Source organism: Haemaphysalis longicornis, unplaced genomic scaffold (assembly GCF_048455015.1).
Source record: "Haemaphysalis longicornis isolate Haplotype H1 unplaced genomic scaffold, Haemaphysalis longicornis Haplotype H1 scaffold_14, whole genome shotgun sequence".
NCBI classification, from domain to species: domain Eukaryota; kingdom Metazoa; phylum Arthropoda; class Arachnida; order Ixodida; family Ixodidae; genus Haemaphysalis; species Haemaphysalis longicornis.
The window spans coordinates 37102102-37115945 of record NW_027526245.1 but is presented as its reverse complement, the minus strand read 5'-3'; the positions used below and the strand labels follow the sequence as shown (position 1 = coordinate 37115945).

General features: G+C 49.5%; 1 protein-coding gene across 1 annotated transcript in view; it reads left to right on the top strand.

Moving 5' to 3' along the window:
• The window catches only part of LOC144165047 (uncharacterized), a 176018-nt gene that overhangs the window by 83970 nt on the left and 78204 nt on the right, over window positions 1-13844 (top strand). Inside the window, exon 3 of the mRNA XM_077695204.1 lies at window positions 2595-2671. Within this exon, the coding sequence (XP_077551330.1) occupies window positions 2595-2671 (77 nt within the window). The remainder of the gene's footprint in view (window positions 1-2594; window positions 2672-13844) is intronic.

Genomic DNA, 13844 nt, shown 5'->3' with positions numbered 1-13844 from the left:
TGGGTATTCTAAAAAAGTGGTGCGTAGCTCCAGAGTAACCCATACCCGCAGTGTACGATTGGCGAACTAAAGAATACATGACGAGAAGGCTTCGCGTTCAACCATCGTCGTCGTTAGACGGAGGGGTGCAGGCACTTTTCTCCTCTCTGATGCTCCGTTCCCCCTTACCCGTGCCGGTAGTTGCGAAAGTGTAGCGACGTGTCATCTATAAAGCCAGCCAATCTCTTTTCAATTCCAACCCTTCTTCCAACTGATTTCTCCAGCATGCACATGGGGCTGTGCCGGAGGAGTTGCCTGCGCACACGGGACCGCCAGAGTTTCCTTTCGACTAGCCATACAATGCTTAGATAAAATTTGACTCCTGACCACGTGTTTACGGGGTCGGACTGCAAAGCTGCAGCAACCGTACCCGCCGCGGTGGATCAGTGACTAAGGCGTTGCGCTGCTGAGCACAAGGTAGCGGGTTCGATACACGCCCGCGGCGGCCGCTTTTCTGATGGAGGCGAAAAGCGAAAACGCCCGTGTGTATGAGATTTCGGCGCACGTTAAAGATCCCCAGGCGGTCAAAATTAATCCGGAGCCTTCCACAACGGTGCGCCTCATCGCCTGCGTTGAGGCGGCACGTTAAACCAAACCACCGAATCGAATCGAATGCAGCAACCGTGTTTCTTCTTTCACCAGCGGTACGTCACAAAACGTAGCTCTCCTTGGGATCATTTTTGATATACAGAGGTGTTGCGTTGTTATTTAAGTTGTTAACCAAAGCTGTACAGTTTGAGGAACGTTCTTCACAAAGTTAAAAGAAATGTAGCCTTAACTTCGCGTTCAGAAACCTTCTTTTGAATCTGAAATGCGCGCCGGTGAAACCCGTAACGTGCTGTAGGTGAGGTTTGTACCTCTTGGGCGCGGCCTCAGATGACAACTCTTCCCGATAGCGAGTCGCCATCGGTGCTTTGGGCCCGACGTTGCCGAGCACATTAGCCGTTGTGCTGTCGACAGCCTTCCTTCGTATTCGGCTTGTGGCTTGGGTGGTGTGCATGCAATGCGTTTTATTTTGAGTTTATCTCGTTTTGGGTCATTGCACCACGTCTCCATCATTAGCTGAAGCTTCATTAAAAGTGTAAGGGTTTTGTTTACAGCGTAGTTCGGTTTTACAGAAATGCAAGAACTTTTTCTGGATGTCCGCTTGCAAGGACAACCGAGAAAAGCAGAGATTGAGATGAAATTGGCTCGTACATAAGGAAATTAGAAAAATTCCCAGGGGCTCGCGCATTCTTCTCAGCCAGTGAAAGGCTCCGTTTTTTAGTGACTGACTCAAATTGCATGCTTATCCACAATAAGGACACCTAACAGAAAAGACGATGCTAAGTCTCCTCAAAGACTCGTTCACTGCACTGGTGTTGTCTGACGTGTTATTGGGGGCCTTTCTCGCCTGGCTCTTGTTCTCAATTCTATGGACAGTCCGAACGCGGATTGGTTGCTGCCATCTAGCCAACATGAAGTCGTACTAAACAGTCCTGCATAATAAATGTAACTTTTTCATCAAAAAAGCACGCTTGTTTTGGGCCACGCTTGCTGCGCCACACGAGTTTCACAGCAGCAATCAGGAACATTCCGGGGTCGTGTCCGATTCCCATATTAAAAATTGCCGTTGCTACCGTGCCGGCCGTTGTGCTCCCGCCAATAGCTCGGTAGCACACCAACACAGGTACAGCATGGCTGGCTGATGAGATTAAACATAAATGTCAATGGAAGAGAATCGGATGATTCTAATCGAATGCTTGCGAACAGAATTCAAAATAGCCAAATTTTAAAGCAATATCGCAATTGTAATTAACAAAAAGTGATTGCACCAAATCCTGTAGAAGGATGCGGACGCCGTACCATGTATGTGGGGTTGTTACAACAGCGCGACGCGATCACAACAGAAGGGCGTATCTGGAGTTCTGATTGCCAACATTCTGATTCGAGCAACGAGGGTTGCGGTCTGCTCGAGGTGGCAAATTCTAGCCGGATAACAACTTTATTTGGAGGTTTTTATTCTGAAGCAAGCATGGAAGCAGGGCCTACAAATCGCGTAAAGGAAAGTAGCTGCTACTTTCACTTCTAAACGCCCACGTACCGCCCGATTCCAAATTCCGGGTGGGCGGCGCCTACATGCATGACATGACTGATGAGGGAGCTTACTGCCCATTTTTGCCTAGACCTGCGAGTACACGGCAAAAGGTTTCGGTACTTCACACGATGCCGTTTATTTCCAAAGCTGGTAATTATAAATAGGCTGCTAGCTTTGTGCCTAGTCCCTCAATAATGAAAACCAGCGCTCTTTTCTCGTCGTTAAAATTTTCGTCACATGTGAAATTGTCAGCGGCAAGCTCTAGCCTTTCTCAGAGGTTCATTGAAAATACTTAGAAACGAAGTTCTCGGACGCTATTAAAAACAAGCTTCCCGAGAAGACGCTTGGAGGCCAAAATGTTTACAGTGCACTTTTGCCAGGAATTCAAAACAAATCTTCGTTTTGAACAACTGGTGTTAATAGTCACTCCCAAAATTCGTATGACATATTTACAATATTTTAACGTTGTGCGTTTCAGTGGCCGCAAGCGCCGACTCACCGTTGACCTCGAGGATGACATGGCGCACCCTGCCCAGTTTACGGCTTCCGTGAATGGTAAAGTTACTGTTGATTCAATGACTCCGAAAACAAAAGTAAAATTTCGAGAAACGAAAATTCCGCGAACATTTTTTTTTTAATTTTCAAGAGGTAAAGACTCTGAATCGATCATTTATTCATCTGCACAAATAACGCTCAGCAAGAGCTAGCACCGCGCTTTTTCAAAAAAAAACTGTTAATTCCGGCCACATCGTCTTCCGGCCCAGTGTCATGTCCGCTCCTTAATAATGGGCTAGGGCTCCTTTCTGTAATCGACAAGTCACAGAAACAGAAACCGTTTTAAATGGCCGTATTAGTTTTTTGGATGTTGCGATTGCACAGAAGAAGGAAAAACTGTTTGCACGCCAGCTTTAGAAATAGCAGCAATAGGGTCCAAAATGCAGCGGCATAATTCAGTTTCCTTTCAGCGGCAGTTTCCTTTATGTTTTGTTTTCTTTCAATTACTGTCTGTAGTCCTCTTCTATATACTTGATTGAGTCCCATGTGACATAGTGTACAAATAAAAAACCGACTGACGCTTTACTGCTTTGATTCTTCGTTGTTCGCAATAAAAAATTCCACAACGCCCACAGCTTACCTCCAGCAAGAGGTAAGGCATGCTGCAGGTCACGCCCAGTGCTGGAACTGCATGCAAACGCAAGGGAAGGAACAGCGCACATTCTAACAAAGGACGACAGAGTAACACACCACAAGCGCTGACTATCAACTGATGCTTGTGGTGTGCTTGTGGTGTGTTACTCTGTCGTACTTTGTTAGAATGTGCGCTGTTCCTTCCCTTGCATCTGAAAACCACCAACTAGCCCAACATGCCACCCTTTTGCATGCAAACGTCACGAGTAAGTCGTGACTTCTTCAGAATTGCATGGAGATATACAAAATTTCGGTCAGGATATGTAGGGATGAAATATAAAGACGTATAAAGAAATAAAGAGATATACCCCCGTATTTTGAATCTCTCCTCCACTCCATGTGTTTCCTCCACTCGGTCGAGTGGAGGATACGGCAACACCTCCACTAGAGGTCTCAACGCATTACATAGAACGATCCTCCGACGAAATCCTGCATTTCGAGCGACCCTCGAGATCGCAGTTTCTAAGGGGGAGCGAAAGGCATCTGGAGGCGAGGTTATTGCAAATTTCTTTTCAAGACATGAAAGTACCCCTCAAAAATATAGCTTTATAACGTCTTTAGTTTCTGCTGAATAACCATATAGGTATTTTAAGAACTATTACGTTCTGTGATTGAGCGGAGCACAAAAATGACATGAGCTAGGTGGACACAACTAGAGATAGATGCTTTTTCGTGTGGCCACACTGCACACATACTTCGTTAGCAGACGATAAATGTGTTTTATTTTTGTGTACGCTGCCCCCCGTATATTGTCGTGTCTCCCGTTCTTTCTGATCTTATTGATCTCCATTAGTTTCGGCGCCCCCACTCCGGATGACAGCCAAGATAACGATGTCAGCGGAAGGGCTGGAGGTGTACGCGGTTTTGTTTTCACGCTTGGCGAGCCCATATTTTCGGCCGGAATTGCCGACACAGTGAGCGCTTATGTGGCGTGGCGCGCTGTGTTTATATAACGTACGTGCTTTTCGGCTCACTTACGCGTGACTGCGGACTGCGGTTCTCTCCCTCTTCTCTTTCCCACGCCGACCCTCCGACACCAGACGCCGTGCCTGCGGCCGCGGGGTGCTCGCCCCTCGTGTGCTCGGAGCGAGAAATAAACAGTTCTTGTCTGACGGTAGAAGCGTTGAGTCGTGTCTGCGGCCCTGGCCGATCTCTTTTTCCCCGACGGCTGCTCTGCGCCGTCACATTTGGCGCCCGAACGTGGGGCCAGGGATTTTAAGCAGTTATTCAACGTATGTGGGGTCTACGCTGTCTTCGACCACCCCTTCTGTCACCGCTTGCTACAGGTCGACGTCGCCCACGTTTTGTGAACATAATGGAGCCATCCATCGAAAGTTTCTCAGCCATGGACGACACGGCCAAGACGGAAGCGTACAAAGCCTCCGTCGAAGAGGTGAGAAGTTTGAGGGACGAAGTTGAAGAGATGCGGCGACAACTGACGGAGCTGAAAACCGCAGCCTCGCCATCCTCACAGACTTCTACAGTGCGTCAGCCGCCAGCAACTGACATTGAAGTGCAGCTGCAAGCTACGCAAGAACTCATCGCGGATATGCTTTCCCCAGTGTTGTGCCGCCTCGACCAGATCGAAGCAGGGATGCGTGGAGCTTCTCCACCTGTGACAGGCAACGAGGACTCCGACACGAGTGCTTCAGGTACTCCGGTGAAAACCAAAAAGAAGAAAGGCTCACCACAGCCAGGAACCTCGGTAAAATCCGAAACTACAGGAACTCCGGGTAAGGAGAAGGCGCCTCTCACTTCCGTTGCGGCTGCCTCACTTCCAATACTTGGAAAGGACGTCACGGCTTGGCTCTACCAAACAGAGTTTTGGTTCAAAACCTTCAGAATTGCCACCGACGTAGCCATCCCCCTGATCGTTTCGAAATTGCCACCGAAGGATTTCATGTGGATGAGACACCACCTGAAGACAGCGGACGTCACAACCTGGGATCAGCTGAAATCAGTTTTCCGCAAGCGCTACAACCTGGATGATGAAGTGGAAACGAAGCAGAAGATGTACGGCGCGAGCCAGCGTTCTGGAGAGTCGTGCACGGACTTCGCCCTCCGAAAATTGGAGCTCATCGAGCAGTGCAGCTACCCCGAGGCCGAAGCGGAGAAATGCAAGTTAATCCTGGCCACTCTTTCACAGAAAGCCAAGAAGCATTTCTTCGACAAGACTTTCAAGTCTCTGGACCAGCTGTTCGATTCGCTACTGCGCTTCGACCAAGTGTCATCAACTACAGGTAAAGCGCCAGCACTCACCGTGACCGTCGGTACACTGAAGGCTGCACCACCCAAAAAGCAAAGCCCACCAGTTTCTCCCTCAAGGAAACAACCACCCACCAGATCCGGAAGCAGCACGCCCCCAACTTCGTCTCCTCGAATGTCGAGAAACGCTGCAGGGATGTCGCAACCAGCGTCACCTTCACACAGCGCTCAGCGTTCAACTCCTCAGCAGACACAGGTACGTCGTCTTTGCCTCAACTGCAAGAAATCTGGACATTTCGTCACGCGCTGTAGACAGCCGTTGACACAGCAGTTTTTGGAATGGCAAGAGCGTTTCACCAGTGCAAGCCAGGGAAACGACGACGTGATGCCTCTGACGCCCGTGAGAGGTCATCATTAGTCAAGCGTGTTGCATGTCACACGGAAGCGGGCGGAAAAAGCATCGATGTTTCCATTGAGAGAAGAACGATCTCAGCACTTTTGGACTCAGGAGCAATGAGAAGCCTAATGAATGTTCTCTTGGCCCAGCAGCTTGAGCTAGAAATTAAGCCATCCTCCCTGCATTTAAAAGGAGCAAACGGCCAGCCACTGATCAATTTAGGAGAAGTGACTGCGTCGATTGTTGCTGACGGCCAAGCATTCCTCCAAACCTTCATCGTTGTCCCTCACCTCGAGAGCGAACGACTTCTCCTTGGGAATGACTTTCTGGTGACATCGAAAGCCATTATTGACTGGGGTACGAACACCTTTCAGGTGCCTAAGCCTCAGCGACTTTCGAAGATTAACCTTATAAAGCAGACCCACATCCCAGCAACATCGCGGAAGCTTGTAAAGGTCAAGTTTGCTAGCTCACCCCAATTGGAAGAAGAGGCACAGATGGAGGTTGGTGGAACGCGCTTGCTATTTGAGCGACACTCCGTTCTTCTCGAGCCGGCGCTAATAAGTTCAACGGAACAAATATTCTACGTTCTCTTGACGAACTGTTCAACGCAACCTGTTATCCTGACTCCTGGCATGACAGTGGGATTGGCGGAAGTCGTCTCCGACATCACAGAGTTAGATATCAGCGCTGACGAAGCAGAGAATATATTCCGCTGCACTACTTTGCCGTCTCCTGAGGATATGGAGGAACCAGCGTCCGCCCCTTGCAGTGAAGCTCAGCATCAGACCTTAAACTTGAATGGCATTTCATGCAATGTTGGTTCAACGCTGACAGATAGCCAGTTCGAACAAGCAAAGGAGCTCCTCGCAGCAAACCTCGCATGCTTTTCCACAAGTAGTACAGATGTTGGGAACTGTTCCGTTGAGGAACACACAATACCGACCGGAGACGCAAAACCAATCGCACAAGGCGCTCGCCGACTATCTCCTGTTCAACGCGACATCGTGAAAGCGATGATCAAGGACCTAATTGATGCCAAAATAATTGCACCATCCAGAAGTCGATGGGCATCACCGTTGGTACTGGTCACAAAAAGAGATGGCTCAATACGCATTTGTGTCGATTACCGGCGCCTCAATGCAGTCACGGAAGACACAGTCTATCCTATGCCAAGAATTGAAGACGCATTGCAAGCTCTCACTGGCTGCAAATTCTTCTCAGTCATGGACTTGGTTTCAGGCTTTTACCAGATTCCAATGAACCCTGCCGACACTGAAAAAACTGCATTTGTGACTCAATGGGGACTCTACGAATTTCTTCGTATGCCTTTTGGATTGAAAGGAGCACCCTTCACGTGTCAGCGCGCAGTGGATTCAGTGATTGGAGACCTCAAGTACGACAACGCTCTAGTTTACATGGACGACTGTGTCATCTATAGCAAAACATTTGAAGAACACCTGAGCCACTTGCAAGAAGTCTTCGACCGATTTCGCAACTCTGGACTTAAGTTCAAACCACAGAAGTGTTTTCTCTTTTGCACATCAATTGTTTACCTTGGACACGTTGTCACAGAAAAAGGAGTTTCTCCGGATCCGAGGAAACTGGCAGCTGTGAAGAATTTCCCTCCACCGAGGAATGTCCAAGAGCTTCAGTCATTTTTAGGACTCACGTCGTACTTCAGGAAGTTTATCCCAAACTACAGCGTTCATGCCGCACCTTTGCGCGCGCTGTTGAAAAAGGACACTCCATTCCAATGGGAAGACCCGCAGCAAGATGCTTTCGAAGCACTAAAGGCTTTCCTTTGTGAGCCACCGCTGCTGAAGCTATTTTCAGACGATTTGCGGTTAAACGTTCAAGTGCACACGGACGCATCGCGGCTGGGTCTAGGAGCTCTACTTCTACAAGAGGACGAATGTAGCAAGTTACGGCCTGTAGTCTACCTGAGCCGATCTCTCAAAGGCGCTGAAAACAACTACACCTCAACCGAACTCGAAGCGTTAGCTGTGAAATGGTCCTTGGAACAACTTCGCCCCTATCTAATGGGACGGAAGTTTCAAGTTGTGACTGACCATCATGCGCTCTGTTGGGTGATGCGCTACAAAGAGGGAAATCAAAGATTACTCCGTTGGTCTCTTGTCCTGCAAGAGTACGATTTTGAGGTAATCTACAAATCCGGCAGACTACACGGACCTCCTGATTGCTTGTCTAGAATCCCTCACCCTGAAGAAAACTCCGACCAAGTTCTTCAAATTTCTTCTGAAGAAGTACGTCAACCGTTGGCAAACTTTGATGCAGCACAATATGCAGACGCTTTCTGCAAAGACATCTTCAGCTTGTTAGCGGGAGAATCCGGTACGAGAAAACAGCAGAAGCGAGCACGATCTAAGTTCGTCATACACGACGGCGTTCTCTACAAGAGAGATCAAGGCCCGATTCACCAACGCTTTCTGATGTGCCTCCCTGCAAGCAAAAGGGCTGAAGTTGTTAACGAATTTCACGGAGGCAAGTACGGATCTCACATGGGTATCCGACGCACGTTCGAAGCCATCCGCTTGAAATACTTCTGGCCGAAGATGTACCAGCAAATCAAAAGTTTTGTCAACCATTGCGACCTTTGTCAACGAATGAAGACTTCACCAGTTGCACCGCTAGGTCTCCTGCAGCCGATTGAAATGCATTCTCCATTCCACACGATTGGTCTCGACATTGTTGGACCATTCAAGTCGTCACGGGGATACAAGTACATCATCGTTGCTATCGACTACTTAACGAAGTTCGTAGAGGCCAAACCGGTCCGCAACATAGAAGCCGTGACTGTTCAAAAATTCATTGAACGTCGGATCATTCTGAAGCATGGCTGTCCAGCGGTAATTATTACCGACCGTGGCACTCAGATGATGGCAAAATCTACGGCTGCATACCTTCAGCACCGTGGAATTCGCCATTCGCCTACTACAGCCTATCACCCAGCTGCGAACGGACTGTGCGAGAGGGCCAACAAGACACTGAAGCAAATGATCATCATGTTGACCGCCAAAGGCGAAAAATGGGCTGATATATTACCATACGTTGTGTTTTGTTACAACACCGGCTACCAAGACACCATTCGGGAGACGCCCTTTCTTCTGGTGTACGGCAGAGATCCAGTGTTGCCTCTCGACGTCAGCTTCAATCGCAAAGAACTTGCCGAGCTCCGGGAATCATCAGATTACGCCGTGCTAGTACGTGAGCGACTGAACGAAGCTCGGACATTGGCATCAAAAAACATCAAACTGGCGCAAGAACGGCAGAAGACCTACTTCGACAGGGGCCGCAAGGATATCACGTTTGAAAAAGACCAGCTGGTGCTCCTAAAGATACCTCCCGTCGGCATCAAAGCTCAGCGGAAGTTCACAGGTCCTCATCGGATTGTGTCTCGTGTTTCTCCAGTGAACTATGAGATTGAACTCATGGACGGTTCGTGCCGCGAAATAGTTCACGTGGAAAAGCTGAAGCCATACTTGTCGCCCATTGCAGAGTTCTCGCAGCCGTGTTGTGACTCTCAAAACTAAGTGTTTCCTGTCTACAGCCCGCAGGGGAGTGTTAAACATAAATGTCGGGACGACATTTTTCAGAACCCCGGAATGTGGCGTGGGGCGCTGTGTTTATATAACGTACGTGCTTTTCGGCTCACTTACGCGTGACTGCGGACTGCGGTTCTCTCCCTCTTCTCTTTCCCACGCCGACCCTCCGACACCAGACGCCGTGCCTGCGGCCGCGGGGTGCTCGCCCCTCGTGTGCTCGGAGCGAGAAATAAACAGTTCTTGTCTGACGGTAGAAGCGTTGAGTCGTGTCTGCGGCCCTGGCCGATCTCTTTTTCCCCGACGGCTGCTCTGCGCCGTCACAATAACGTCTTTAGTTTCTGCTGAATAACCATATAGGTATTTTAAGAAATATTACTTTCTGTGATTGAGCGGAGCACAAAAATGACATGAGCTAGGTGGACACAACTAGAGATAGATGCTTTTTCGTGTGGCCACACTGCACACATACTTCGTTAGCAGACGATAAATGTGTTTTATTTTTGTGTACGCTGCCCCCCGTATATTGTCGTGTCTCCCGTTCTTTCTGATCTTATTGATCTCCATTAGTTTCGGCGCCCCCACTCCGGATGACAGCCAAGATAACGATGTCAGCGGAAGGGCTGGAGGTGTACGCGGTTTTGTTTTCACGCTTGGCGAGCCCATATTTTCGGCCGGAATTGCCGACACAGTGAGCGCTTAATTCTTTGTTCTTTGCTGTTCACGCCACTATCCTCTGCTAAAAGCCCACATAATGCGCAGATTACAAAGGATTGCGTTTGTAATTTGGATGGCACCATGGTAAACTTGGTAGAAATGTTTGCGTCCGACAGCACGAAAGCGCGAGGCAGCAGACGAGCACGAAACGATGGGCACTTGGAGGGGGCGGAGCCTCGCAGCGCGGGTGACGCGAAGAAAAAAGAAAAAAAGAAAACTGCGCTTTGGAGCAGACGAGGCGCTCGCTCGCTTCTCTACGGCGATCGTCTGCTTCTACGCACTGTAAGCAGACCACGGTAGCCGTGTCATAGATTAGTGTGGCACCTTCATAACAGTGTCGCGAAGCCCCGGTTGAGTTTGCCTTTTCTCTTTTGTAGCATCCCTCTTCGGTCGCCTAACCCAGTTTTTTTCTAAGAAACGCATACGGAGTGTGTCTTTGCGCGCTGACTGATCGGAGGGCGCGGTTGTCGAGGGGGACCATCGTCCCAGCTGCGGCCGCGACGTTCCCGACCCCCCGTGGCGTGTGCGCTGGTCGCATTCGGGCTCCGGGTGTGTACTTCAGACGACCTTTCTGTCTTTTCCACTGTTTACTTTAGTGTGTTTTGTCTGAACTACTTTCTTTACACCCATAATTCTCCAAGCGCGCGTTCTCGGGTTCAAACCTTGTGTCTGTGTTTGATTGGTCCTTTTCACTTTGGCGGGAACATGGCTGATTGGTGTTTGCAAGCGTCTCCCCGATTGGCTGCAGAAAGCCTTACTCCTCGCGGTCTGCACGCTCCAGAATACACTTTTTCCCCCAATAAGTTCCCTACCGGACTGCTTGACGCGGATATAACGCGGCTCCTCCGGCTATTGAGGGCGGCGCGCGGCCAGCACCCGGACTCACTTCAGAAACTCTGCCGCCCGTCGTCGTGCCCTTTCGCCGAGAGACCCGAGTCCAGCCAGCCATGTCCTGTTAAATACTCTTAATCTTTTGACTGTCTTTCTTATTTATGTAAAAAGTGTACTCCTTCAAATATGTATGTGTTAAAGATCAGTAAATGTCATCAGTAAAGTAAACAAGTTAAACTTAAAACTTCTTCAACGCCTCGACTGCTTCACTGCGATCAGCATGCTACCGTAGCGGCAGATATTTGACCAAATTTCGTCGTTACAGGAGAGTGATGACTTGTGGTACATGACAGCGACAACCTTGACATTGCGAGGATAAAGACAAGTCCGCAGACATATCTCGGAGCTCACCCGCCGTCGCAGGAAACATCACGACCCTTCGAATTACTAGCTCCAACCAACGCCTGACGACGCGGCTTGTCGGCGGCGAAACGTTGACAAAGGCACCCATGACAACTTGAAATGTCCCGGCGCCATAACATCGCAACGAAACCAGCATCTGCAACGCAGGGACCAGTGGGTGGCCGCGGTTGCTGGCGTTTGGCTTGAAGGGTAGCCACCTCGGCAGCTCCAGCAGTGATCGATTGGTAAAGCGGCACCGCGACACGAATTCGCCCTTGCTGAAGTGCTCAAGCGTATTCAACCCGTACCTTATGCGCTGACATGGAAAATTGACGGTGAGGAAATCCCCTAAACCTTCATTAAATGCCACGTCAATGCTGGATACATGCTCCGCGAACTCCGCGAAAGAAGCGAGCGAGCACAGCCGGCTTGAACCGAGAGGAGCGTAGGTGACCATCTTGAAAATAGTAGTGGAGGGCTGTTTCAATTTAGCACAGGCGACACCTTGGAGTGGCTTCTTTATATCGCCAAACGGCTCCTCCGTTGGAGTAGACCACTGATCTCCACTAGAGTTGCTGGATGGCGCTTCGAGCTCTCCGGCGCACGGCCGCCGGAAGTTCGAGCGCTCGTCCCAGAAAGTCCGGCCGCGGTTCCAGCATAGCGCATGCTACGTATGGGCTGGTTTCGCGCGCATTCCGCCAAAAATGCCTGCTTGTTGCGCCGTCAACTGCACAAGCAGACCAGAGAAGTCGTCTGGCAAGACGTTCCACTTGGAAGTATTACAATATTCTGTACGACGTGCATGATACGCAGCGAAACGCAAATGTCGAATCAGTGTCGTTTTTAAGCTGTGGCTCTTGCTACGCAGATTCCCTTGCTCTAAGCCGGATTTATACCGGAGTTGGGCGGCAAACTTACGAAGGGACAAATGGGCTCCATCCCCAGGCAGCAGACTCCGCAGTGACCACTTTACTGACAACTGTTTTGACAGAACGGGCGCACGAACTCGGCTACAGCCTGACGCCGTGACCACGTTGTTTTCTTTCCCGAAGCATTTGGAAAAGGTATAGTACGACATGGCTCGGAATTTTGGTTATTAAAAACAGCGGAAAGGACGGGACACGAGTAAAAACAGACAGGGACGGGCGCTGTCTGACGACTGAAGTTTATGGAAAGAAACGGAGACATACAAAGGGAAATACAAAGCATGTGGAAAACAAGAATTACAACATCATGAAAACCTAAGATTGCTGTTCCGTGGTATCACCCACGACAGTCACACCACCTAAATAGTTAATCTCTTTATCATGCAGAGCGATTGATGGCATGCTGACACAAGAGTCCCCCATTTTGTTCATAGTAAACGCCTCCGAAATTTCATGTGAGCGCTGGTCCGGGTTTCTGCTCACTATCGGGTTAGGTGCGGTCGAGCTTCGGTGAGCATTTATGCTTCCCGCAATGGATTGCCAGATTGCTCCCCTGAAAATTCTTGAGCGAGTTTGCATGCTCGCGCAGGCGGTCATTATTACAACACCCCGTCTACCCTACGTACGACTTGTCGCAGGACAGAGGGACGTTGTACACAACACCTTTCCTGCATCCCGTGTAGGCAATTGTATGCCTAACCACACAGCGACCAAAACTTTGGCCACCGCTGTTCACCTTTCTGCAGAGCCGGGAAAGCTTGTTGGGGGCCGAAACATCCCTCTTACTCCACACTTTCTTCCTGTTTTCATCAGCTTGTGGGAAACACCGTGCAGGAATAAAATGATGGCCATTCCTTCCTTTTCTTTGTTCGGGTTCTTCTGCGGCCTACCCTCGCGGATTTCTTTTAGAAAAAGTCTGGAAAGGCTCTTGATTAGACTGTCCGGGAAGCCCGCCGTCTTCAGTAGCGATTCTTGCTCTTTGAAGCTCTCTGGGACAAGGTGGTGGCAACCTCTCTGGGGAGCATTCCACAGGGCACCTTGAGCAATTCCGCGCTTGACCACCTTTGAATGAACCGACGAGAACGGCAGTAGGCTTCTCTGCGAACGTAGGCTTCTGGCAGTAAGCTTCTCTGTGTATTTCCCTTTGTATGTCTCCGTTTCTTTCAATAAACTTCAGTCGTCAGTCAGCGCCCGTCCCTGTCTGTTTTCACTCGTGTCCCGTCCTTTGCGCTGTTTTTATTAATCGATTCCTACCGACTCGCCCAGCTTCGCACTCTCGTTCAGAATTTTGGTATAGCGGCTCTGAAAAAAAAAAAAGAATACTGTTCAGCCATCGCAGTTCGCTCGTTTAGCGTTCGTATAACTTCCCCTGCAGTTGATGCTACGTTTATTAGACACTGAAATCGCCTGCATGGGCGCTACCTTCTTTCGTAGCATGTGCAGCTTTCCCGCTCATGGCAGTCCTTTCAACAGTGATTACTCTGCACTTTTTTAGCGAA